The sequence below is a fragment of the Phoca vitulina genome, unplaced genomic scaffold (assembly GCF_004348235.1).
Source record: "Phoca vitulina isolate PV1807 unplaced genomic scaffold, GSC_HSeal_1.0 scaffold25, whole genome shotgun sequence".
Taxonomy (NCBI): Eukaryota; Metazoa; Chordata; class Mammalia; order Carnivora; family Phocidae; genus Phoca; species Phoca vitulina.
In genome coordinates this window covers 45,790,373-45,817,962 of record NW_022589728.1, presented here as the reverse complement: position 1 = coordinate 45,817,962, position 27,590 = coordinate 45,790,373, and the positions used below count along the sequence as shown (strand labels likewise).

General features: G+C 38.8%; 1 protein-coding gene and 1 long non-coding RNA gene across 2 annotated transcripts in view; one reads left to right on the top strand and one right to left on the bottom strand.

Annotated features, from left to right (window-relative positions):
* Window positions 1-27,590, bottom strand: part of SPAG1 (sperm associated antigen 1) — a 69,911-nt gene that overhangs the window by 28,627 nt on the left and 13,694 nt on the right. The window contains exons 5-10 of the mRNA XM_032421630.1: window positions 24,327-24,391; window positions 23,305-23,411; window positions 22,622-22,727; window positions 19,304-19,434; window positions 15,939-16,045; window positions 11,676-11,835 (exon numbers count right to left, since the gene is read on the bottom strand). Coding sequence (XP_032277521.1) covers window positions 11,676-11,835; window positions 15,939-16,045; window positions 19,304-19,434; window positions 22,622-22,727; window positions 23,305-23,411; window positions 24,327-24,391 — 676 coding nt within the window. The remainder of the gene's footprint in view (window positions 1-11,675; window positions 11,836-15,938; window positions 16,046-19,303; window positions 19,435-22,621; window positions 22,728-23,304; window positions 23,412-24,326; window positions 24,392-27,590) is intronic.
* On the top strand, window positions 573-27,589 carry LOC116642971. The gene is made up of 3 exons (XR_004301462.1): window positions 573-796; window positions 19,694-19,840; window positions 26,106-27,589. It is a non-coding gene; the product is annotated as an uncharacterized LOC116642971 (long non-coding RNA).

Sequence of the window (27,590 nt, the reverse complement as noted above, 5' to 3'; positions counted from 1 at the left end):
GCGGGGCAGCGCGGTTCCCGGCACCTCCAGGCGCGCGTCTGCCGGGGGGCTGACCGCCGGGCCGCGCGCTGCCCGGGCCACGCACGGGAGGCACCCGTAGTTAACTCGTTGAACGCCGACGGGCTTGGAACGCGAGCACGGCTTCTCAAAATCATTCCCTGAGTAAAAGCATCTGTGGCCAGGTACAGCTTACAAAAAAACGTACCTTTCTCCCATTTACGATTTACGAAAGCATGAAGTTAGCAAACCTTGAATACGATAATTGCACCCAAGATCAGGGTACCCTTTTAATGTAAAGAACTGGGAGAGAAAGATAATTTGAAAGTGAAATAAAATCCAAGTGACCATTTTAACATGAATTTAGCAAAGAAGTTACATAAAATAGGCACCAAGTTTTTAAAGTGAGCCTTAAAAAACAGTAAATTTTCCTAACAGTGTCTTATTCAAGCTAAATTCCTTTATCTTGATCGAAAGACTTCAGGCATTAATCATAGCTTTAATAATTGATTTTTTCAATCTATTATTTTTAAATATGAAAATGATGTATAAATATTTCATTGGTGGGTGTCTTATCAATATTTAAAACAAAGCAAAAAATATTTAAAACAAAGCAATTAATTATTTCACAGCACTGTTAGAAAAAACACTTAAGTACAGAGACTTCCAAGCTTTCTGTTTTAACAAATTCTAATCTGATTTTTTTAAAGCAGGCTCCATGCCCAACGTGGGACTTGAATTCAAGACCTGGAGATCAAGCGTCGCATACTGCACCACTGAGCGGGACTGAGTCAGCCAGGTGCTCCTCTAACCTGATTTTTAATGGATATATTTTCCACTGTGTTTCATGAATGGTAAAGCTAGGATTTGAACCACAAGGACAGGGGGAATAGAAAAGCAGGAGTATTTAAGTGAAAATCAGTGGATGGTCACCTTAAGGCAAGCACTGAGTGTAAAAACACACTAATGAGTCAGTATGGGTTTCTATACAGTGTAATAACCAAAAGAGGCTTCATTATGAAAAGAATAAAAAGATCTTGTTATAGCAATAAATCCCCAGATTGGACCCAGTAGGATTATTAGAGCAAGACTCCAGTCTTCTTCGTCTGGTATCTGCTGCTCAAGTCCCCACCCAGCATAAAAACAGATGAAAGCACAGATCAGTGTCAACAGAAACAATAGACAGTTTAGTATTATTCTCCATTCCCTTGTATATTATGCCCTCACGTCTGACCAGTACTATTACTAAATAGCTGCAGTTTATTTAGAACTTAATATGAGTCAAGATTTTTACATACACCGTTTTTCATTATCATTAATCCTCATACCTAGTATTATCATCCCCACTTTATAAATAAGGCAACAAAGACACAAGGAAAAAGCTAAAGATTGTCCTAGAGCAAAGAGAGCTAGAAATCAGCATAACTGGTTTATGGGATTCAAATGAAATGAACTGAAAGGCATACCTCTCTCCTTAAGATCGAAGGGTCCTTGAACAACTTTGATAGTCTCTGGAGGTAAGCCGAGGCCTGACCCTGAAAGCCCTGTGAGTCCTGGCGTGTACTGTACTACCTGAGGGACATTCCAGCGGAGTTGGTCAGGAGGTGGCTCCAAATGTAGCTCAGAGGAGTGGCCTTATCTAGAGTCTTCAGTAAGTCCCAATGGACTTGGGAGTTGCTGATATAAATAGGATCATTGGAGTTTGGGTGTGGATGAGGTCACTCCCATCTTCCGGAGGATCCCTAAGAAATACTAACATGTAAAGGATAATAATAAGAAAAATCTTCAGTGGAGATGGAGGAGTATCTCGAAATGAGAGAAAGCCCAGGAGGGAGTACTGCCTCAGAAACCAAGAAGAAAGAGTATTTCAGGGAGGAAGGAGTCAAGAATAACAAATATCAAAAGAAGGGATGGCCAGCAGTATCAGCTGCCTAAAGCCTACCGACAACCATTAGATCTAAAGCCATGAGGACTCACTTCAGTAGCCTTCAGTAGTTTGGGTAGTTGGTAGATGCAGAAATCCTCAACAAAACACTAGCAAACCAAATCCAACAGCATAGTACAAGGATTATACACCATGACCGAGTGGGATTTATCTCAGGAAGTAGTTCAACAGTACAAAATCAATATACAACATACCACATTAATCGAATAAGGGGGAAAAAAATCACATGATCATTATTTACATTGAATGGGCATTTGACAAAAGCCAACACCCTTTCATGATAAAAAACAGAAAACTATGACCAGAAGTGAAATTTCTCAAAATGATAAAGTAATTTATGAAAAACTCAGTCAACATCATATCAATGGTAAAATTCTCAAAGTTTTCCCCTGAAGTTCAGAACAAGACAAGGATGCTGTCTTCACCACAGCTACTCAACATTATACTGGAAGTTGTAGCCTCATCATTAGGCAAAAAAAATTGAATAAAAACCATCCATATTGGAAAGGAAAAAGTAAAACTATTAACAGATGACGTGATTATATTTTATATTATGTATATATATGTGTGTGTGTGTGTTTATATTTGGAGGGTATATGTAATCCTAAAGAATACACACACACACATTACTACTACTAAGGCTAAAAAGCAAATTCAGCAGTTTCAGGGTACAAGATACACTAGCAATGAACAATCTGAAAATTACAAAAACAATTCCATATACAGTAGCAGCCAGATGAATAAAATATTTAGGAATATATTTAACCAAGAAGGTGAAAGACTTGTACGCCGAAAAATACAAATTACTGGAAGAAAACCAACAAATGGAAAGATATCTCTTGATCATATATAGGAAAACTTAATGTTAAGATATCCAAAGTGATCTACAGATCTGACATAATCCCCTATCAGAATTCTACAGCCTTTTCTGCAGAAATGGAAAAGTTGATCCTCAAATTCATATGGAATTTCAAGGGGTCCAGGGTAGTCAAAACGATCTTGAAAAAGAAGAACAAATCAAAGGACTTATACTTCTGATTTCTAAAACTTACTAAAAGCTTCAGTAATCAAAACAGTGTGGCACTGACATAAGAATAGACATCTAGGCCAATAGAATAGAACTGAGATTCTATAAACCCATACATCTATGGCCAGTTGATTCTTGACAAGGGTGTCAAGTCCATTCAATGGGGAAAGCATAGTCTAACAAATGGTGTTGGGACAATTGGATTTTTACATGCTGAAAAAAAAGCTAAGCTGGACTCCTTCCTACCTCAATTAATCAAAATAAGTCAGTGACCTAAATATAAGAACTAAAACCATAAAATTCTTAGAAGAGAACAAAGGGGTAAATCTACATGCCCTTGGATTTGGTGATGGATTTTTATATAGGACACCGAAGGCACAGGAAACAAAAGAAAAAATAAATTGAACTTCATCAAAATTAAAAACTTTGCGTAAAAGGATATTATCAAGAAAGTAAAAACACAACCCACAGAATGGGAGAAATTATGTGCAAGCCATATATCTTACCTGCAAGGGTCTAGTATCCAGACTATATAAAGTACACTTATAATGCAACTATAAAAAGACAACCTAATTCTTAAATTAGGCTGCAAAGGACTTGAATAAGCATTCCTCCAAAGAAGATACACAAATAACAATAATAATATACACAGAAAAATGGTTAACATAATAAGTCATTACAAAAATGCAAATCAAAACTATAAGGAGTTGCCACTTCACACACCCATTATAATGGTTATAATCAAAATGGCAAACCATAACAAGCATTTGCAAGAATGTGGAGGAATTAAAATCCTCATATATTGTTGGTGGGACTATAAAATGGTGTAGCCACTTTGGAAAACAGTCTGGCAGTTCCTCAAGAAGTTAAACAAGAGTTACCATATAATCCAGCATTCTGCTCCTAGGTATATACCCAAGAAAATTAAAAACATACACACACACACAAAACTTGTACATGAATTTCATAGCCACATTATTCAGAAGAGCCAAAAAAGTGGCAATAACCCAAATGTCCATCAACAGATGGATAGAGAAAATGTGGTATTATCCATGCAATGGGGTTTATTTGTCCATAAAAAGGAGTAAAGTACTGATACATGCTGCAACATGGATGAACCTTGAAAATCTTATGCTAAGTGAAAGGAGCCAGACACAAAAGGCCACATGTTGTATGATTCCATTTATATGAGATATTCAGCATAGGCAAAGCCACAGAGACAGAAAGTAGATTAATGGTTGCCAGGGGAGGGAGATGGAAGTGACTGTTAATGGGTATGAGATTTCTTTTGTGATGATAAAAATGTGCCAGGATTAGACAGTGGTGATGGTTGTACAACCTTGTGAATATATTAAAATCCACTGAATTTGAAAACGATGAATTTTATGATATATGGATCCTATCTCAATTAAAAAAAAAAAAAGAATGCTTATTTCACTTTACCCTTGACAACAAAGGATACTTTTCTTTCTTTCTTTCTTTCTTTTTTTTTTTTTTTTTAATCCCCCATCTTGGCCAATTTGATGGGAGAGAAAAATAATCTATTTTCTTTTTTTGTTAGCAGTACAAAATTTGTTGATCATTTAATTTCTCCGTTAGTGATTAATTGTTCATATGCTTTGTTCATTTTAGTACTGGGCTCTTTTAACATTTTCTTACTGTTTTGGAAAAGCTCTTCATATCATAAGGTTACCAACCCCTTGCCATTTTTCCTAGTTTGTCATTTACCTTTTAATTTTTTTATAGCATCTGACTGATAGTGGTTTTTCACTTATACACAGTCAACATCATTCACCTTTCTTTTCATGATTTTATCTATTGTTTTAACTCCTTGAAATCCCTACCCTTCCCCCGTCCTGATCCCACCAATTCTAGGACAAGAGAAATAACTGTATTTTATTCTTCTGTTTGCAAGTTACTATTTAATTTTCTTATATTTCATTTTTAAGTAGGGAATAAGCAACAGCACGACAAAGGAGGCTAGATGGTTACTTTCCTCTGATTACTTCTCACAGACTCTGTAAGAAGACAGAATAAATACCAAAGTCTCTGACAGCTAGTCGTATGGTGATGGTCACGTCTAAATGCTCTCCACTAGCGAAGGAAAACACAAATAGATGGGGAGTTCCCAAGAAAGCCCAGGATCTCAAATCCTTGGGTCTAATCAGCCTGGCAAATAGGTGTTTCTTCAAACTCGTCCCTAGAAGGACAATCGTCAATGGTCTTGTCTCAGTACCTGATACAGAGCAGGTGATCAATAACTGTCAGCTATTAAATCAAATCCACTGGCTACGTTATACCTCAGTCGGGATGAACTGGGCCTGGCCAATCCGAGTGGTGCTTACAGGTGAGCAGCATTATCAGCTGAGGTTACACAACAGTCAAAGCTGCATTTTCCCAGGGGCTTCAGGGCTCCCTGCATCATAGCCCATCATGACTAAGAATTCTCTTTTGGAATGTGGTGGGATGGGGAAACATATGCAAGGATTCCATCCTGATGACCTCCCTCTGGGCTTTAACAGGATTTCCTAAAAGTGACTTGGATTTCTCCTGTCTTGTCCAAGGCTCCAGGACCTCTCTTTACATGTCCTCTAACAATGGAACTTGGTAGAGGTGAGCATAAGACAGTCCTATTGACTTTATTTCATCTTAAAAGGACTACAGTCCTATTGACTTTATTTTATCTTAAAAGGACTACTTCTGAGCTTCCAGCTATTTATCCCAGCTAATCTTGATTTGCTTTCCTGAAAAAAGGGAACTAACTAGTCTTAAAATTTATATTCCTATCAAGACATTTTTATTTTCGGAATTTCACATATCTTTATGTATTCCCTAATCTACAAAATAATTATTGAGGGGCACAAATGACAAGATCAGAAATGGTTCTCTCAGGGGCACCTGGGTGGTTCAGTCGGTAGAGCCTCCGACTCTTGATTTCGCTCAGGTCAGGATCTCAGGGTTGGGGGATAGAGCCCTGTGTTGGGCTCTGTGCTGGGTGTGGAGCCTGCTTAAGATTCTCTCTCTCTCCCCCACTGCCCCTACCCCTACCCCAACCCTTCCTATGCGCCCCCCCCCCCCCCCCCCCCCCCCCCCCCCCGCCCCATGCTCTCTCTCTCTCAAAAAAAAGAAAAAAAGAAATGGTTCTCTTAAAGCTCTGGCTGCTTGGAGATCTGAATGGGAACATTGTTTCTCTGTGGTTCTGATGTTATGGATAACCACCTAACTCAGAGAGAAACATCAGTCTATTAAATGATTAATATTACACAACAATCTGGGGCACCTGGGTGGCTCAGTTGTTAAGCGTCTGCCTTCGGCTCAGGTCATGATCCCAGTTAAGCTCTGCCCTCGGCTCAGGTCATGATCCCAGGCTCCTGGGATCAAGCCCCGCATCGGGCTCCCTGCTCGGCGGGAAGCCTGCTTCTCCCTCTCTACTCCCCCTGCTTGTGTTCCCTCTCTCGCTGTGTCTCTGTCAAATAAATAAATAAAATCTTAAAAAAAAAATATTACACAACAATCTTGACTCACTTTTCTAATCACAGAATAGTAATTACTCATTGTTTAATGATTAGCCCTTTCCTGTTTATCTCTAGGTGGGAGGAGGGCCTTTTAGTATCTCCAGTCCCTCCCCAGCTTTATTGAGATATAATTGACATATAACATTGTATACGTTTAAAGTGTACAACGTGATTTGGTATAGATATATATTGCAAAATTATTACCACAGTAAGGTTACTTAACACATCCATCACCTCACATAACCTTTTTTTTATAGTGAGAACATTTAAGATCTACTTTCTTAGCACCTTTCAAGTATAGAATGTCATATTGTTAACCGCAGTCACCGTGCTGTACATTACCTCCCCCAGACTTACAGGTGGAAGTTTGTACTCTTTGACCAACTTATCCCAAAAGCCTCCACCTCTGGCAACCACTGTTCTACTCTCTATTTCTACAAATTTGGCTTTTTTTTTAGATTCTACACATAAGTGAGATCACACAGTATTCATCTTTCTCTGTCTGACTTATTTCACTTAGCATAATGTCTTAAAGGTCCACCCGTGCTTTTGCTAATGGCAGATTTCCTTCTTTTTTGTGGCCTAGTAATATTCTAGTGTTTAAATGAGTGTGTGTCTCACATTTTCTTTATCCATTTATCTGCTGAAGGACACTTTAGGTTGTTATTGATGAAGGATAGTTGGAAGAAAGGAAGGCAGGGACAAGGGCCCTCCCCACCCCCAAGAGGAAACCACCCTTGAAAGGATTTTACACCACCCTGGAAGGAGCCCTCTCCCACGTGATAGATAGATGACAAAAGCCTGATTGGATGACAGGTGTGTGGAGGGTTAATCAGATTAATACAGCCCACCAGCAAGCCCATAAAAACCCCTAGACTGAGAAACTCTGGTGGCAACCCTCTCAGATCCCCTCCTTCTTCGGGAGCTTTGTACTATCGCTCAATAAACCTTGCTTTGCTGCCCACCACTCTGTCTGGTCTACCTCTTCATACTTCAAGGTGGCGTGACCAAGAACCACGGGCACTGAGGGAAAAGAAATCCTGCAACATTACCATGTCTTGGCTATTGAGAATGCTGACATGAACATAGGGGTGCAGATATCTCTTTTAAGATAGTGGTTTCATTTCTTTTGGACATATAACCAGAAATGGGATGGCTGGACCAGATTGGAGCTCTATTTTTAATCTTTTGAGGAACCTCTAGAGTGTTGTTCATAGTGGCTGCATTAGTTCGCATTCCTACCAACAGTACACGGGGTCCCCTTTTCTCCACATCCTCACCAACACTTGTTATCTCTCGTCTCTTTGATGACAGCCATTCAAACACATTTGAGGTGATATCTCATTGTGGTTTGTTTTTTTTTTTTTAGACTTAACTAACATTCTTTAATTTCCACATTTTCTTCAACCCCTTTTCTACATCCATGCTCTTCTATGTATGCTTTTCTGTTTATGTTTTATGATATTTCTTTTTTTTCCCTATTTATTTTTTTTTGATGTAGTGTTCCATGATTCATTGTTTGTGTATAGCACCCAGTGCTCCATGCAGAACGTGCCCTCTTTAATACCCATCACCAGGCTAACACATCCCCCCACCCCCCTCCCCTCTAGAACCCTCAGTTTGTTTCTCAGAGTCCATAGTCTCTCATGGTTCGTCTCCCACTCCGACTCCCCCCCTTCATTTTTCCCTTCATACTATCTTTTTTTTTTTTTTTTTAACATATAATGTATTATTTGTTTCAGAGGTACAGGTCTGTGATTCATTGTGGTTTTGATCTGCATTTTCCTGATGATTAGTGATGTGAGCATCTTTTTCCTATACCCATGGGCCATGTGAATGTCTTCTTTGGAAAAATGTCTATTCAGTTCCTATGCTCCTTTTTTTAATCAAAAATTATCACATTAGTCTTTAACTCACTTGCTCTTCAACATAGGTTCAGCTTCTGATAAGAGTTTTGGTACAACATCAGTAAGCACGAGGGAGATAAACACCAAATTACATCTGTTTCTTTGACAAGGTGGCCTGGTGATGTTCAGTCTGGATTTTATAGAACCTATACTTTCTTAGTTGGCATCCACTAACCACTTTTATGAGATAGACACTGGAGTCACACAGGTTTAGGGCCATGTCCTAGCCATGTGATTTACAGCCCATGCAAATGTGGCAAATAACTAAACCTTTCTAGGCTTCCATTGCCTAATCTATAAAAGTGTGGGTTATAGCTCCCTTGAGGATTAAATAAAATAACCTAAATAAGCAACTTTTATAGTTCTTCAAATGTGCTAATCCTTCAAAAAAATAGTCATATGAAAGGCAGTTCTGTCAAGATGGAATAAACACACTCTACCCATCTCTCCCCCTAAATATAATTAAAAACCTGAGACAGAATTGATGGAGTAGCCAAAGGAGGACACTGAAAAGTAAATGGTAGCAGGCCAGCTGGGAAAAGGGCCTAGAACCTGAAAAGCCACCAGACCAGCAGTGAGCTTCTCATTTTTCTTTCCTCTGTCATCTCCTAACCTGGTTCAAAGGCTGTCCAAAATCCGGAGCTGGTGCCAGAATCTTGGTTTCTTTTTTGTTTTGTTTTTCCTTTCTGTCCGATCCCAACCCCCAGGCAATCCTACATCCGCTGCAGTGGCAGTAACAGCCAACAGGTACGTGAGATTTTGAGGGAGAGGAACTCTTATCTCTGGTCGGAGAAACTGTGGTCCCAAGAATGTTCCCATTGCTGTTCTTCTCTGTCCTCTTGCTGCTCGGTCCTGGAGGCACAGGGTCATGGGAAGTGTGTGGTAGAAAGGGGTAATTAAGTCTGCCTTTCTAACTAGAGGAATAGGAAGGAAAACCTCTGGGTGCCAGAAAGAGCTGGAAAGAATCACAGAGAAGGGGGAGCTCAAGAAAACAATTGCATGTGACCCGGGCTCACATCATACATAATGTGATCCTAAACAGCATACTAAAAGTTTTGAGAAATGAATTATGGGGGAAGACCACTGCCCAGACAACAGCTGGCCACTGAGTGGTGTACAGGTGGGGCAGATCCAAATAGCGCTGCAAAGGTTCTGAAACTAAACTGACATTAGAACCATAGTTCACAGAAATCAGCCAGGAAAACTGTTACCCAAACCTAACCAGACTTTAACTGCTTAAAAAAAATTCTCTGTAAGATTTAAATAAGACTGAAAATCGCATATCATAATATTTAAAGTTGCTAGTATACAGTACAAAACTACTTAACAAACGAGGAAGAAAAAAAATCTCCACATTTGGCAAGGAAAAAGATGATTATGTAATACCAAACCCCAGATAACATAGATGTGAATTCTCAAAGACTTTAAGTGACTATTATAACCATGCTCCAAGAAATAACGGCAAACACTCCCGAAATGGAAAGATTTAAAAAGTTTGCAGAGAAGTGGAAGATCAAACAAACAAACAAACAAAACAAAAAACAAAAAACAACCAGAACTAAGATGAAATTTTAGAATGGAAAAACACAATAACCAAAATTTAAAATTCACCAAATGGGAACAACAGTACATTTGGGATCAGGAATAAAAAAAATCAGTGAACTTGAATATAGATCAATAGAAACTTTTCAATCTTAATAACAGAGAGAGTGAGAAAAAAAGAAGAAAGCCTCAAGGACTTGTGGGACAACACTAAGTGATCTAACAATTGTCGTAACAGTCCCTGTGGGAGAGGAGAAACTGTATTCTCTCCCAACCCCCAAAATTTGAAGAATTTATGGCAGACCAATGGTTACCAAGGTTTGAGGTGAGGGAAGAATTTGGCCAAAAGGACAGCAAGAAAGAGTTTGGCGTGATGGAACTGTTCTGTATCCTGTCACGTGATTTTATACACCTGTTAGATAGAACTGCATACCAAAAAAGTCCACTTTTACTATATGTAAATATTTAAATAATAATTTACAAATAGGATCAACTGATCTAGTTTATACTGTATCTTGTTCCAGGTAAGATATTAAATGATTTCCTTTAATTTTAAGATACTTGGCTTGATATCTTAAATATAAACCCTTAGAACAATATTTACTGCCAGAATTTATTTAAAATCTGTCTGAAAGGTAAGTCTCAATCCTTGAAAAACTATTTAACTTCTCCCTTTTTCATCCTTTTAATGCCCTCTCTTCCTTTCCCATCTCCCTGGTGCTCCTACAGTTTCCTTTTCTCTCTTCCTCCCTTCTTTTTTGTCCCTTTGTCTTTACCCTGATTTCACTGATGTTCTGTCTTGAGCTGTATATTTTACGTTATATTTCTGTCACTAAAAAAATTAAAACTTTTACTTCTTTACTTTTTTAAGTTGAATGCACTGAATATTTTATATTTCTCTCTCAAAATTAAAATATTCTGTCAGATTGCTTACAAGTTAATTTTTGCCTATGAATAATTTTCAAAACTGTTACTTTCCCTTTGGTTGTTCAGGGGCTCTCAGAAAAGGGGTAAAGACACACTTCCCACCCTTGTTAAGGGAGTAGGCGCATCCTCCCCCTTAAAGCTGATGTAACTGTCATTGTTACATATTATGAAGATGAAGCTTTATCTAGTCTAGATTCTGTTAAAAAAATTATACCAGAAGTGAAATTATATCTATTTCTTTCACATATTTAAAAAAATTTTTGAGAGACTTATATAGCAATTTCCCAACAATGCATTCATCCCTGTGAAGTCAATACATTTGGTTTAAAACCAAGTAGCTATATACAAAACAATCATCTTGGAGAGGGATTTAAGGTTAACCTACAAATTATCAATAATGTCAATATACTATGATAATGAGGAATTGAGTTGAACACTAGAGAAAGGTGCCAGGTTAAGAAGAAAAATGGGTTTAGGAGATTGTAGTAAGAAAAACATTAAGAAAAAACTTGGGGCGCCTGGGTGGCTCAGTCAGTTAAGTGTTTGACTCTTGATTCTGGCTCAGGGTCATGAGATGGAGCCCAATGTTGGGCTCAGCTGCTGGTCTTGATTCTCTCTCTCCCTCTCCCTCTGCCCCTCCCCCCACCTCTCTCCTTCTCTAAAAAAAAGAAAAAAAAAACTTGTTTATGGATTTACATGGTAGAGCTAGAAAAAGTTTGGTGGACTAAGAATTTTGGTAGAAATAGAAAATTTGAGCCAGCTCATCATATAAAAAGGGAGGTTTTTGCATAACCAAAAGAGGAAAGATGTCTTACTCTTATCTCCACTACCGTCTTCCTGTGCTCTTCTGCTGTCCTTTCCACCTTCGTCCTCTGAGTTTTCTACTTCCTGGATAACCATCCTCTTTCCTTTGGCTTGAGTCTTAGATGCAGGTTCAGAATTTTTCAGATCTCTCTCAACCTCTGACAAGGTCTTCTGCAACATAATCACCATGTTAAAGAAAATGTTTTCCTTTAATTAAAAATATAACCATTCTGTCAGGTAGGAATATGAAGATATTAAAAAGTGGATAAAGAGGGGCGCCTGGGTGGCTCAGTCGTTAAGCGTCTGCCTTCGGCTCAGGTCATAATCCCAGGGTCCTGGGATCGAGCCCCACATTGGGCTCCCTGCTCTGCGGGAAGCCTGCTTCTCCCTCTCCCACTCCCCCTGCTTGTGTTCCTTCTCTGTCAAATAAATAAATAAAATCTTAAAAAAAAAAAAAAGTGGATAAAGGTACATAGGACAACACTTTTTATGGTGATCTTGTTTTTCTTTTTCAAACAACTTCATTGCTTTGTCTGATTATAATCATACATGTCCGTTAAAGCATAATGAGCGTGAAAAGAAAGAAAGAAATCATCTGAAATCCTGCCACTCTGTAACAATGACATTCTGACATTCCTAGATATGTTTCTACACATATGTACACACAGAGTTTTATACAAATAAAATCATACGACACATGCTTTTTTTAAGATATGTTTTATGTTTTATGCCAATGAGAATGAAAAAAAAATATATCAAAACATTTTCCTTTCCCCCAATTGCCCATTTTTAACAGCTTACGGAGGTATAGTTGACAAAGTCACATGCTTAAAATGCACATTGATAGGTTTTGACATAATAAATATATCCATCATTCCCAAAAGTTTCTTCCCTTTTTTTTTTAAAAGATTTTATTTATTTGAGAGAAAGCGCGTGAGAGAGGGAGCCCGACCAGGGGCTGGATCCCAGGAGTCCAGGGATCATGACCTAAGCCAAAGGTGGAGGCTTAACTAACTGAGCCACTCAGGCGCCCAGTATTGTGATTTTAATTTAAACTTCCCTAGTAACTAATGATCTTAAGCATCTTTCCATATGCTTATTTTCCATTCACAGATCTCTTTTGGTGGAGTCTGACAGTCAAACATTTTGCTTATTTTTTATTTGCCTGTTTGTTTTCTTATTATTGGGTTTTAAGAGTTCTTTGCAGTTCTTACAGATCCTCATCAACTTACAATGGGGTTATGTCCTAATAACCCCATTTTAAGTTGAAAATGCATTTACAACACCTACCCTACCAAACATCATAGCTTACTTAGCCTAGCCTCCCTTAATCATGCTCAGAACGCTTATATTAGCCTATGGTTGGGCAAAATCCTCTAACACAAAGCCTATTCTATAATAAAATGATGAATATCTCATGTAATTTATTGAATATTGTACTGAAAGTGAACAACACAATGGTTGCATGGGCACAGAATGGTTATGACTGTATTGGTTAACCCCTGTGAGCTCATGGCTGACTGGGATCCGTGGCTCACTGCCCCTTCCCAGCATATTGCTAGTCCAGAAAAAAATGAAAATTCAAAGTACAGTTTCTACTGAATACCTATCACTTTTGCACCATCATAAAGTCAAAAAATTGTTAAGTCAAGCCGTTGTAAGTTGGGGACCATGTGTATATTCGTGATACAAGTCCTTTGTTGGATACACAATTTGCAAATATTTTTTCCCAGTCTGTGACTTGTCTTCTTTTTATTTCTGATAGTGTCTTTCAAAGAGCAAAACTTTTAAATTCTGATGAAGTCCAATTTACCAACTTTTCCTTTTATGGATTGTGCCATTATGTCATATCTAAGGAAGATTTGTCTAATCCAAGGTCATAAAGATTCTATCCTATGTGTCCTTCTAGAACTCTTATATTCTAGGTTTTACACTGAGGTATATGATCCATTTTGAGTTAATCTTTGCATATGGTTAAGATATAAATGGTTAAGGCCTGAAAGTTAATATGTAAACATGAAATTGTATTGGGTAGTGACATTAAAGGTGGTTTTCCTTGTTTCAGAATTTTTTTAGAATATTGTCACGATAACTTTTCAATAAATATACCACTATAAAATGAAAGTACTATGGGAAAAAGATGTGTTCTTCAGCCGGGCCCTAAACCTAATCCACTGAAATGCTAACTTGACAAATACACTAGGGACATCAGCTGCCACTGAGAGAGAGTGAGACAGATAACCCTACAGGTGCGTGTAGAAACAGTGACAACTTACTGCTGGAAGACAGTTCTCCATGGACTTCTCACATTTCTAAATATGTTGTGAGTAGTGGCATAAATAACAGTTGTTCTGGACTATCTTTTCCAGGATGTCTGTTACTGAGAACAGCCTTGGAAAACAGAGAGAGTATTTCTCTTCAGAGAAGAGAGCAGGTATGTTTGCTCTCCAGTAAAATAAAGATGTTTCCCTCCATAACAGAATTTTGGGCAGGTTTGCTTGTATCCCATTATAAAAGATGAGGGTTTTCCTAAGTTTGGGATTCCTCAGCTGTGATACAAACCCAATGAGTGTGCAGCTCTATCTGGGCCACTCTGCACCACCCCCATGGGATTTGGGGGCCAAGGGAGCTGACATGAACTTGAAGCTCATCAGTTTGCTGTAGTGTGAATAACAGAGTCCTCTGTGTCTTCTGCTAGGCCACCTTGTTAATTTGCCAGTAGGGTAAAATCTCACCGTTCTCTACACTTACCTCTACTCATTAGGCCTCCCAACAGCCCCCGGGGTGCATACCTCAGTCAGTCTGCTCAGTCAGCCAGCGAATGCTGTTGCTGGTGCCATGCTTACCATGCACTCTGCTGTGGCCATGGAGCGTGTCTAATCCTACCTAGGAAACTTCTATACCACTCTGCATAATAAATTGAGATTGGCTCAGAGAAAAGCATTGCCTACAACACTGCAGGAAAGAGAAAAATCAAATATTCTTATTGTATGATATCACTTATATGTGAAATCTAAAAAAGCCAAACTCATAAAAACAGAAAGTGGAGGGGCGCCTGGGTGGCTCAGTCGGTTAAGCGTCTGCCTTCGGCTCAGGTCATGATCCCAGGGTCCTGGGATCGAGCCCCGCATCGGGCTCCCTGCTTAGTGGGAGGCCTGCTTCTCCCTCTCCCACTCCCCCTGCTTGTGCTCCCTCTCTCAATGTGTCTCTGTCAAAGAAATAAATAAAATCTTAAAAAAAAACAAGCAAACAACAAAAAACAGAAAGTGGAATGATTATTACCAGGAGCTGGGGAGGTACGGCACTGGGAGATGTTGCTTAAGGGCACAAACTTGCAATTATAGATAAATAAGTCCTGGAGAGCTAAAGCACAGCATAGAGATTAGAGTCAGCAATACCATATTCTAAACCTCAAAGTTGCTAAGAGACAAGATCTTAATTGTTCTTACCACAAAAAAGAAATAATGATGTGATGTGACAGAGGTGTTAGCTAAAGCCAAGGTGGTGATCCTACTGCAATATATAAATGTATTGAATCAACACAAGTACACCTTATAAACAATGTTACCTATCTAAATAAATAAATATTTGTCCTTCAAAAGTAGGTTTATAGTTTTGGACATTTCAGAGCCTGTTTTCTTCCACTTCAAATAGATATTAACACTTTGGGGCATCTGGGATATACCTAGTTGTTTTGTGTTTTTTTGGGGGGGGGATATACTTAATTTTTTTTTTTTAAAGATTTTATTTATTCATTTGAGACACAGAGATACAGAGAGAGAGAGAGAGAGAGCATGAGCAGGGAGAGAGGCAGAGGGAGAGGGAGAAGCAGGCTCCCCGCTGAGCCAGGAGCCCAATGCGGGGCTTGATCCCAGGACCCCGGGATCATGACCTGAGCCGAAGGCAGACGCTTAACCATCTGAGCCACCCAGGCGCCCTGGGATATACCTAGTTTTTAAAGCTGTGACCTAATTCTCAACATCATTCATCCAACAAGATTGATGTCATTTTAACATAAATACAGAAATACTAACTGGGCGCCTGGGTGGCTCAGTCCATTAAGCATCTGCCTTCAGCTCAGGTCATGGTCCCAGGGTCCTGGGATCGAGTCCTGCGTCGGGCTCCCTGCTCAGTGGGAAGCCTGCTTCTCCCTCTCCTTCTGTCCCTGCCCCTGTGCTGTCTCTCTCACTTGCTCACTCTCTCAAATAAAATCTTTTTAAAAATAAAAATAAAAAAACTATAGAAGTAAGTGAGGTATCACTTTCTGTACTTACTCTGGCCAACTCATTATCAGGTTCAACATTCAGTACTTTATTCAAATCTTCTAGAGCTTCCCGGAGCTTGTTTTGATGTTTATATGTAGTGGCACGGCGCAGAAGGGCTGAAAATTTACAAAAAAAAAAAAAAAGTTATATTTTTTAATGTGTGGTATCATGGTTAGAACCTATTTTTCAAGTGGAAGAATACAAATAGCACAGAACAGTTTAGTGTGCAATTGGGCAAAGCTTAATTACACCCATTTTCATATTGTTGCACATGTAGAAAATGATACTGGGGTAAACAAAGAGGCTGCCTCGGGCGCCAGTCCCTTCCAGCAGCCCGGTCCTCGAGCAGCCCCAGGCTCCGCCAGCCCCTGCCAGCACTGAGAGGCCATACATACCCTCGAGGCACCACACTGTACAGCTCTACTGGGAAGCTGGTCATGGAGCATTAACACTTTCCTCTTAATAATCACCACTAGTAGTATTTTGCCCCTTTATGAAAATTGAGAAAATCCTTTATTCAAATTTAGTATATTGCTGACCAGCAGATGGCTCATAATATGAGCCATTAGTGAAGGAAGCCTCTATAGCAATCTCTAAAATGATTAGACGGTATTGCGCACAGGGAACTGACAGAATCCTGATGATTAAGTCGGCTCAGTTCAGAGATTGAGCACTTTGGTAATCTGCATCAGATTTTCTGTGTATTTCAAATAATTCAACAATTATTTAATACTGATAAGGAATGCCTATAGTCCCATCATTATCCATGTATAATCAGAGAACTTTGTATAGTAAATCATTATTTTGAAAAGAATGAGGCTTGGAAATTTTGAAAAGTGAGAAATTTATATCCAACATATTTTAATATGCTATTTTAAAACATACATTTGACCAACTTGATTTTAGCCTTAGAATGAGCCATGAAAATCTACAGGATAAATCATTTTGTCATAAATTTAATCAAAACTGTTACACTATACTTTAAGTACAAGTTTAGCTATTACTATTACTACTCAGAAGGGAACAACCATAAAGAAGTAGGCATGATATAATAGTTATCATTTTTATTTTATTTTTTTATTTTTTTTATTTTTAAAGATTTTATTTATTTATTTGAGAGAGAATGAGAGAGAGCACATGAGAGGGAGGAGGGTCAGAGGGAGAAGCAGGCTCCCTGCCGAGCAGGGAGCCCGATGCGGGACTCGATCCAGGGACTCCAGGATCATGACCTGAGCCGAAGGCAGTCGCTTAACCAACTGAGCCACCCAGGCGCCCAATAGTTATCATTTTTAAAACTTTTTATTTTTGAAATAATTTTAGGTGTATAGCAAAGCTGCAAAGATAATACAGAGAGTTTTCATATACCTTCTTCCAGCTTTCCCTCATGCTAACATCTTACATAACTATGGAATATTTGCCAAAACTAAGAAATTAACATTGGTATAATACTATTAACTGAATTACAGGCTTTACTTGCATTTCACCAGTTTTTCCACTAATGCCTTTTTCTGTTGCAGGATGAACTGAAATACCACACTGCATTTAGAACAGTTATATTTTGAGTAAAACATAAAGTTTTGAAAAGGAAGTTATTCATTTAAGCAAATATAAGACTTCTTAATGTTTTATGGCCCTCTTCATTACTAGATTTGACTCTATCCAGTTTGTTTTTTAAATAGTGAAGATTCTGGTGCTTTTGAAATTACTCAAACAAGGAAAAATGGAAACATAAAGTCATTCTGGTGGCAGAAGATGAGCACTGTGGTTGAATGTGGGCTCTGGAGTCCGCTGCCCAGTGCTGAGTCCTGTCTCTGCCATTTGCTAGCTGTGTGATTGTGGGTGAATTGCTTAATCCTTCTATGCCTCAGTTTCCACTTTTGTAAACTGAGTGTCCTAACAATAGTATCTGCACCTCTACTCACCTATTGTGAAATTAGTGGAGTTAATACGTGCCAAGTACCTGGCACAGGGCCTGGCACAGTGTTGGTGTGGGCCCATCAGAAGATCGCAAAACTTTTTTGCCACGTCCTAAAACTGGGAGCCCACCCATACTCTGTGACAGAGACAAACTACAGACAAAGAGGATTTTGCTGGTAAAAGGAGGGCAATCCATGGCAATGACAGTCAGGGCTGATGCTCCAGGATCTCCCCTTAGCACACCCACGGTGCGCAGGAGGGTGCACAAGGGTACATTCCATGTGAAAAAAATTAAGTGTTTATATTTACTCAAATCCATAACATTTAAAGAAATAGGGTCTATTATAAATTATGCCGCTCCCTTGTGGAGTGATTCCTTCTGGATAACAGAAAAGGAAAGTGGAGTCTGACTTGTGTAGTCAGGCTTAGACCACAGCAAGGTTGTGCAGCCACTGAGACAGGAAATCCGAACACAGTGCAGGTTTTGGTAAAAAGATATAGTTAGCTTTGGGCACACTTAATTTAAAATGTTTATGGAGGGGCGCCTGGGTGGCTCCTTCGGTTAAGCGTCTGCCTTTGGCTCAGGTCATGATCTCAGGGTCCTGGGATCGAGTCCCGCATCGGGCCACTTGCTCAGCAGGGAGTCTGCCTTTCCCTCTGCCCCTCACCCCGCTTGTGCTCAATCTCTCTTGCTCTCTCTCTCAAATAAACAAATAAAAAGAAATAAATAAAATGTCTATGGACATGTAGGTGGAAATGCCCACAAAGCCACTGGCAGAAGGTTCTAGAGCTCTGGCATGGGCTTATTATATTAATGTCAGAAATTTTATATTAAATTATACTTAGATATTTTTTGGATAAATGGATAGTTCAGTAAGCCAGTAACAAAAAGATAAATATTATATGATTCCACTTAGATGAGATACCTACAATAGCAAAATCATAGAGACAGAAAGGAGAATGGTGGCTGCCAGAGGCTGGCAGGAGGGGAAGGTAGAGAATTATTGTTTAATGGGCATAGAGTTTCACTTACGCAGGATAAAAAAAGTTCTGGAAATGGAGGATAATGACGACTGCACAACAATATGAATGTATTTAATACCACTGAATTGTACATTGAAAAATGATAAAGATGGTAAGTTTTATGTTATGTGTATTTTACCACAATAAAAAAATTAAAAGATAAAAAGAAAACCACTACAGCTCAAATGTAAGCCTGAGATATTTCTTTAAAAACATATTTTACTTAATCTCCTGGGATTATTAACCACTTCAGTGCAAATAACCAGGAATTTAAATTCCAAGTTAAACTTGAAGTTAAAAGTAACTTTATGAAAGTGATGATTCACAGAAATTAGAGTGTATCTGAAATAGTCTTAGTATAATCATAGTGAGTGTCCACAAATTGTCGAACAAATCCTGGTGTAAATTTAAAGCATTCTGTGAATATTTTTTACCCTTTAAGTTTCCAGGTTCTAACTCCAAGACCTTTTCACAATCCTGAAAAGCACTGTTCCAGTTCTGTAGTTTGAGTTCTGCTTGAGCACGATTGTTATAGGCCGCCACTGTGGGGAGCACTGATATACTCCTACAAAAGAGACACTTATTGGCAACAAGTAGACCAGAGGAAAACATAAGAAGATAGAAAAACTCAGCTAAAGTTTTAAAGAAAACAATTATAGCCTGTGTTATAGGTGGAATTGTGTCCCCCAAACTCATATGCTGAAGTCCTTACCCCCAGCAGCTCAGAATGTAACTGTATTTGGAGATGGTCTTTAAAGAGATGATTAAGTTAAATTGAGGTCATGAGGGTGTACCCTCATCCATTATGACTGGTGTCCTTATAGGAAGAGGAGTTTAGGACACAGACACATGCCGAGGAAAGACCACTTGAAGACATAGAGAGAAGACAGCCACCTACAAGCCAAGGAGAGAGGCCTCAGAAGACACCAGCCCTGCCGACGCCTTGATCTCAGATTTGCAGCCTCCACACGGTGAGAAAATAAATTTCTGTTGTTTGAGCCCCTCAGCCTGTGGCACTTCGTTATGGCAGCCCTAGCAAACTGGCACAGCCTACATCATCAAGAGTAATAAAATATAGTTCTACAGACGTACTGAATCAATATTTAGACAGATGCTGAGTACCTAGGTAAGCAGTTTAAGGTTGACCCTGGCTTTAGAAGTGACATGGTAACCTACATACCCACAGATCTCCTAAAAAAACAGTTTAGTTAACATCAAATACATTATTTTGACTCCTTGGGGACAATTTCCTAGTACAAAAAAATGGAGCAATCAACCACAACTAATATCCTTTATTAAGTTGCTATGGTGAGTTTACTTTGTAATCTAAAAACAAGAGTTTAGTTTGTAATCTAAAAGTAGATTTAACTGGGAGGAAATGATCGTAATTTAATCAGAAAAAGTTAACTGAAGGAAACAAAGGAGAGTAATAGTAACTGAGGAATACAGACTTTAAGAGAGGAAATTTTGTTACATTAAGGGTATGAAAGCAAAATAACTGATGAAAAGGACTTAAAACCTCCCCGGTTGTTGCTTAATAAGTTGATTTGGAGTGCTGTGAAATAATGTATTCCTAAGCTTAGGAAAGATAAGGGTATCAGTGCACTGAATTTTCTAAAGCCAGAAGAATAGAAAATGAAAAGGGAAAAGCCACAAAAAGTAGCAATTTACTAAGATCATTAAAGATGAATATAAAGAAATCACATGGTTGGGTAGAGACCAAAGACAGACAATACAAGTAAGAATGACTAATACAAGTACCTGACACTGAGTACCTCCCACCTGCCAGGCACAGACACCACGCTCATTGAAGCCTCACTATAATCCATGAAGGAGGTATTACTGCTCTTCCTATCTTACAGATGAAAAAAACAGATGTGACAGAAAAGCCAAGTAACATGCCCGAGGTCACAAGCTAGTAAATGGGAGGCAGGACTCAAACCCAGTGTACTCCAGCACCTGCTTTCACTACCACCATGTTATCCTGCCTTTCAGTGTTGTTTTATTGAATTCTCACAGCGGCTCTGAACTACTTCACTATAACAACCTCATCACACTGAGGAAACTGAGGCAAGAGAGGTGAAGAATCTGCCCAGTGTCAGAAAGTGGCAGTCTGAGTTCCCTTAATGCTATGCTGCTTTAATTTTTCACCACTCTGATTTCTTAAAAGAGGAAAAATTGTGTTCCCTGTAATAGACTAAGAGAGTCTCTACTGGTGGAAATCTACAAGGAGAGAGAGAACAACATCAGCGCTGACATCCACCTGCCTAAAAAGGGAAGACAATACTGAATGAGAAATAGATTAATAGTCTCTTTACCTTGTATGTTCACTTAAACAGTGGAGATAAACTTCTTTAGAGAAGCAACATTGAAAAAAAAAAAAATCTTCCTTCCAAAGGTGGAAAAAAAGATCATAGAGAGTTTATTTCTAAGATAGCATAAGGGATTCTATAAGCACAATTAGTTTGTAACAATATTTTAGGAAATTATTCTACTTTTCATTGACTGTTAAGAGCTTCAAAAGTTCATGTAAGTGGATGCCTGGGTGGCTCAGTCAGTTAAGCATCTGCGTTTGGCTCAGGTCATGATCTCAGGGTCAAAGGTAAGGAGAGTCTGAGTCAAAAGTCTGAGTCTCCCTCTCCCTCTGCCACTCTATCCACTCATGCTCTTTCTCTCCCTCTCAAATAAATAAAATCTTTATTTTAAAAAAGTGCATATAAGTATTTATTGAATATCTACTATGAACCAGGTACTTTGTTGGGCACTGGGGATACAAAGTTATAAGAAAACTGACAAGGGTGCTCTGCTCTGACAGAGTTTACAGTCCAGTTACTATCAAAACACAAACTTAAATTGTGTCTCCAACAAGTACCACAAAGGAGAGGCAAGATTGCCTTGGAAGTCAGGGGTGGGGAGGAGTGGAGTAGAGTGGAGATTTAACCTTGTCTGGGAGGCAAAGGAAGACTTCCCCAAAGAAGTGAAGCATGGGATGAGATTTGAAGGCAAGTTTGAATTAACTAGATAATAAGAGGAAAGGATTTCTACACAGAGGACCCAGCATATGCAAAGGCCCTGTGGTGGGAGGTAGCATCATAAGTACTAGGATTAGATCCAGGCACTCTAACTACAGAACCTGAGTTCTTAACCTCTATGCTCTATGGAGTTTCTGTCGAGTTCCATTCAGATGGCTTCTATTTTCTCTGGAAAATAGGAAAGGACCTCTGTCAAACTGGGGATTAGGGAGCTTAAGGGGTTGAGAAAAGTACTGAAAAACAAGGCAAACACAAGTGAATTTATGATAAATCATAAGTATAATATCTTCAGTGATTCTGACAGACTTTTTAGCTTATTTATATCACTTCAACAATTAAATATAAACATTATCATGTTTTTTAAATGGCAAGTTTATTTATTTTTAAGATTTTATTTATTTGACAGAGAGGGAACACAAGCAGGGGGAGTGGGAGAGGGAGAAGCAGGCTTCCTGCGGAGCAGAGAGCCCGATGCAGGGCTCGATCCCAGGACCTTGGGATCATGACCTGAGCCGAAGGCAGATGCTTAATGACTGAGCCACCCAGGCGCCCCTAAATGGCAAGTTTAAACCACAACAAGGGGTTCCTGGTTGGCACAGTTGGTAGAGCACGCAACTCTCGATCAGGGTCCTGAGTTCAAGCCCCATATTTAGGTGTGGAGCCTACTTAAAAAAAAAAAAAAAAAAAAGGCAACATAAACCACAACAAAAATCTGCTCACCTAGTATAATACATCACAGCCTCTTCATAGTCTCCTGAGTTGAAAGCTTCATTTCCTTTTTCCTTTTCATGAGTAGCAAGAAAAGTCTTTTCCTTCTCAGTTAGACCTAGAAGTAAATGTTATCTGCTATAAATAAAATTATAATTGAAGAGAATTTTTAAAAAGTTTAAATCCAAGAATGCTTATTTTAAGAGCAGCAGTAAATTGTGAAGTAAATAAAATAAAGGTTTCCTAAGTTTAGGAAATGTTTCTTTAAATCATTCACAATTTGGGGGGGTTTAGATTTTTTTTATTATTGGTTTTATTTCACTTTAAAGGTGCTATACACCTACTGACTTCCAGTGAAAACAAATAAACTGCTGTATCTTTTTGTTTTGAGGCAAAAAAAAATTGAGGGATTTGGAGAAAAAAGATTTGAAAAATACAATGAAAAACAAATTATAGTAAAACACTAGGTCTATATTTTGAGGCTTACTAAATTTAAGTAGTGTAACTATTACTCATATAAAATTAAGTAGTTAAAAAGGATGCAACTGAATTTGTTAGAAGTGGTCAACTCTAGGAGAAAATCCATAAACTTACAATGGAAATCTGTAGCTCTTAAAGAGAAGGTCATCTAGTTTGACAGCTTTTATTACAATTTTGAAAATGTAAAAACTATGAAATTATTTTTTTCCAATTACCTGCTGTGTCTATTCTTGTCTCAATTTTAGACAAATGTGACTTGTTTACTACAGCTTTTTCTTTGTAATCTTCATCAATTTTTGAACATTCCTTTTCCACGTCAAATCTTAAATGAAAGAAAAAAACTGAAAAAATGTACAAGCAAGAAAATTAAATTTATCAGTGATAGTCTTATATTCACACCACTGTGCCTTTAGAGACATATTCCAAAAATGCGTTAACAGGTTCATATTACAAGTCATCTGTATTTGCTCTGAGAAACCATGTAATTCAAGTGAGGACCTCCATATTTATCAGACCTAAACTGTTCAGAACTTTGTCATTAAAATTGTAACTAATTTATCTCGATTTAAAGTTTTTGTTCTTTTTTATTTTTGATGGGCATAGGATTACCTGAATTATTTTTGGTTGCTTTTATAAACAAAAGGATGCTGTAGATATTTATTTAATGAAAAAATATGATCAAAAGTGCTTATGTTACAGGATTTCTTTTCCCTCAATGCCCATAGTTCTTGGTGACGCCACTTGGAAGAATGAAGGGGTAGACCAGAGGAAGAGTGGTGGGCAGCAAAGCAAAGTTTACTGAGCGATAGTACAAAGCTCCTGGAAAGGGAGGGGAACCGAGAGGGTTGCAACCTGGAGTAACCTGGAGTGTCTAAGTCTAGGGGTTTTTATGGCCTGGCTGGTAGGCTGTTTAAATCTGATTAACCCTCCACACGCCTGTCATCCAATCAGGCTTTTGTCATCTATCACATGGGAAAGGGTGGAGGGCTCCTTCCAGGATGGTATAAAACCCTTTTAAGGGTGGTTTCCACTTAGGGGGAGTGGGGGGCTTGTCCCTGCCTGCCTGCCTTTCTTCCAACTATCCTTCATTACTTAGACCATATACTCTTAGTACTCTACCAAAGTAACTTGGTAGTCTTGATATGTTCAGATTTATAATAATTAAGAAGTTACTACAATATTTTATGGTAGAGAATTTTCCAGTGACAAATTTTGTATTACAAAATATAAAACATACTTATCCCATTCTGCATAATCCCTCGGAATTTTCTTCTTAGGTTGTCTGCTATTAGAATATTTTTCCTGAAAGAATAAAATCACATTTTATGAGACATATTTAATATAAGATTAGCAGGTTTTATGATAAATGCAATGTGAAGTACTGAATTAAGATATACTAATTGAATGGGTAAGAAAAATAGGTACTCTTGAAGTTATAACAACTCAAGTATTGTAACTATTAACATACAGCATGTTAAAAAGGATTTTAAATTGGTAGTTAATTCTGGGAGCAATCTATAGGACTTTAAGTATGTATATAAGATTTAAAAACTCACATGTATGAAATGTGCTTTTTAGTGATTTTCTTATAATAAAAAAGTAATCAACTATCATTCATTCTTTTAAATCCTAGGCATTGGAGGGATGCCTGGGTGGCTCAGTTGGTTAAGGTCTGCTTTTGGCTCTGGTCCTGATCCCAGGGTTCTGGGAATGAGCCCGGCATCCAGCTCCCTGCTCAGCGGGAAGCCTGGTTCTCCCTCTCCCTGCTGCTCCCGCTGCTTGTGCGCTCTCTCTCATCTCCAACAATTATATAAATAAATAAAATCTTAAAAAAAAAAAAAAAAAAACATAAAAAAACCCAGGCATTGGAGAAATAAGAATAACTACTTTGGTGCATTAGAGATGTTTTGTTTGCAACAACAGACACCCAACTTGGACTAATCCTATTAAAAAAAGAATAAACTATTGGCTTACATAACTAAATTGATGAAAGGGCAGGGGTATTACTAGATAAAGGATAGTATATTCTCTCTCTCCAGCTCTCCCACTCTCCCCCTGTTCCTAGTCTCTGCTTCTTTCTGCCCACAGATTTCATTTTCCCCCCACTGGCTACTTGCTTTTTCCATATAGTACGCACAGTGGCTACAAGCAGTATGGGATCATAACCTCACAGGCCTCCCAGTCAGAAAGAAGGAGAGTGACTCTTCTCTCCACCTTTAGTTAGAGAAATCCCAGGGAAGGACTCAGCATTCCCTAGCTTGGGTCATGCACCCATCCCTGACCAAGCACTAGCTTGGTGCTATTCAGTGGCCCAACCTAGGTCGCATGCCCACTACGAGCACTAGAAGGGAATGGGAGGAAAGCAAACAAGAGCCATTATGCTCATCAACAGTTTCTTACGTGGTTTTTTAAAAGTTAGTCACAATCCAGGGCGCCTGGGTGGCTCAGTCGGTTAAGCATCTGCTTTTGGCTCAGGTCATGATCCCAGGGTCCTGGGATCGAGCCCTGCATCAGGCTCCCTGCTCTGCGGGAAGCCTGCTTCTCCCTCTCCCACTCCCCCGCTTGTGTTCCCTCTCTCGCTCTGTCAAATAAATAAATAAAACCTTAAAAAAAAAAAGTTAGTCACAATCCAAAACCAGTTTGAATGGGTTGTTTACCCATGCATAATTTTGTAACACTGGGTGCGGTCATTTGAGTTATGGAGAGCTTCCAAATATCCCTACATTTCTTTATACAATTTAAAAATCTTATCTGTTAATATCTTCATCGAGCTCATCAGAAAAGTCTTTAGGTATCCCCTTAAGGGGAAATTTTTTGTCACAAGCAGGTATTTAAGGGCTGCATAAGAACATGAAATACTCTCTTAAATTGCAGTTGAAAGCTCAGATTTTATCACTAGCAAAAAACACTGTCAGTTGTTCCTTAGAGTGACAGGCCCACTTCATTTATTTTCAATACAATGTTTGCCAAAACCCAAGCCTGAATAACCATAATTTGTCTGTCAATCGCTTTCCAGTAAAACCTGTTCCGGGAAACAATGGTGACTTAAGCTGGCAACTCACTCATACAAGTCTCGAATCTCGAAATAACCACCGGATTTTACCTCACAGTCAAGTGCTTTTTGAACACTTCTTTTGTCACACAGATTATTAAAAAGATGTGTCCTCAAGATTCAAGACTTAACAAAATAAGTTTTTTTGTTTCATCAAAGACATTTTTAAGTCAAACTGGAATAGTTTACTGTAAATGGGGAGCTGTGGAGAAAACAGAGACTACTAGCACAGCTTGGTGCCCCTCAGTGCCTTGCTTCGTGCTAAGGCCCAGCAGCTTCACCCTCAATACAAATGTCAACACAGTGAAAAAGGCAAAGCAGTAGCATTATTTTCTAAAAATAGCATTGACTTTCTGGACCCTCTGGAAGGATCTCTGGGAGAACCAGGGCCCATGGATTATACTTTGAGAATCACTGTACCACTAGTCTATCTACCCCATGGAACCATAACCCCCTGTTATATTTTCAGGGCACAGACCTAGCAAAAAATGGGTGTTCAATAAATACAAATATATTAATTACAGAGAGTGGCATCCTTACCAGATTATGGTGTACCTCAGTTACATGAGCAATTCTTAATGGGGAGGAAAAAGATGCAGGAAGGTAAATTATTAGAGAGCACTGTAATGAAGGGCTATGGATGTTTTTTAAATAAAATTGAGTATTCAAAGAAGAAATGAGAATAACAAGAATGAACCCAGAATGAAGAGACCTGAGCAGGCAAACTTTCAGAAATGATAGGAATAAAAGAAAAAAGTAGGGCAGAGGGAACAGAATGCAGGATCCACGTGAAAGCCCAGAGACTCCCAATGCCCAGGACACAATGGCTAGATTCTGTAATATCAGGGTCAGGTGGATGCCCAGAAGCTCAGTTTTAAGTTGAAGTTAAGTATAAATGGACCTGAAATTCCAACAGGCCCCTTCTTTATGGAACCCATGGGTGAAAAAGGAAAGGTCTACATGACAAAATGGGGATCGACCACAGAGAAATAATCATAAGGGGCTGGGGTAATAACATGCAGTAAACAGAGGAATGACATCTATAACTGCTTGCAAGTATCTATTTAATACTTTAAATCCAGAGTTAATCATGTAATAAACTATTTCCTCTATGCCTCCATTGGACAGACAAGATTATTCCCTGAAATTCTCACCCACTGAATTGGATCTTATGTGCTCATCAAAACTGGTCAGCGTAGAGCAGACATCACAATGAAAGAAAAAATGAGAAAAGGCAGAGCCCAAGAAGCAAGCCTTCAAAGGGAAATGTTTCATTTGGATCTCCAAGTGATGAAACACAGCCTCCTCAAGAAGGCCACAGCGCACAGCCAGCTGAAAGATGATCCCCAGCTCTCAGGGGACGTCACACTGTAGTTACTCTGATTAGCTGCTAGCTCTCTTAACAACAACAACAGTCTTGTCCCCCCGCCACCCACACCTCACACCAAA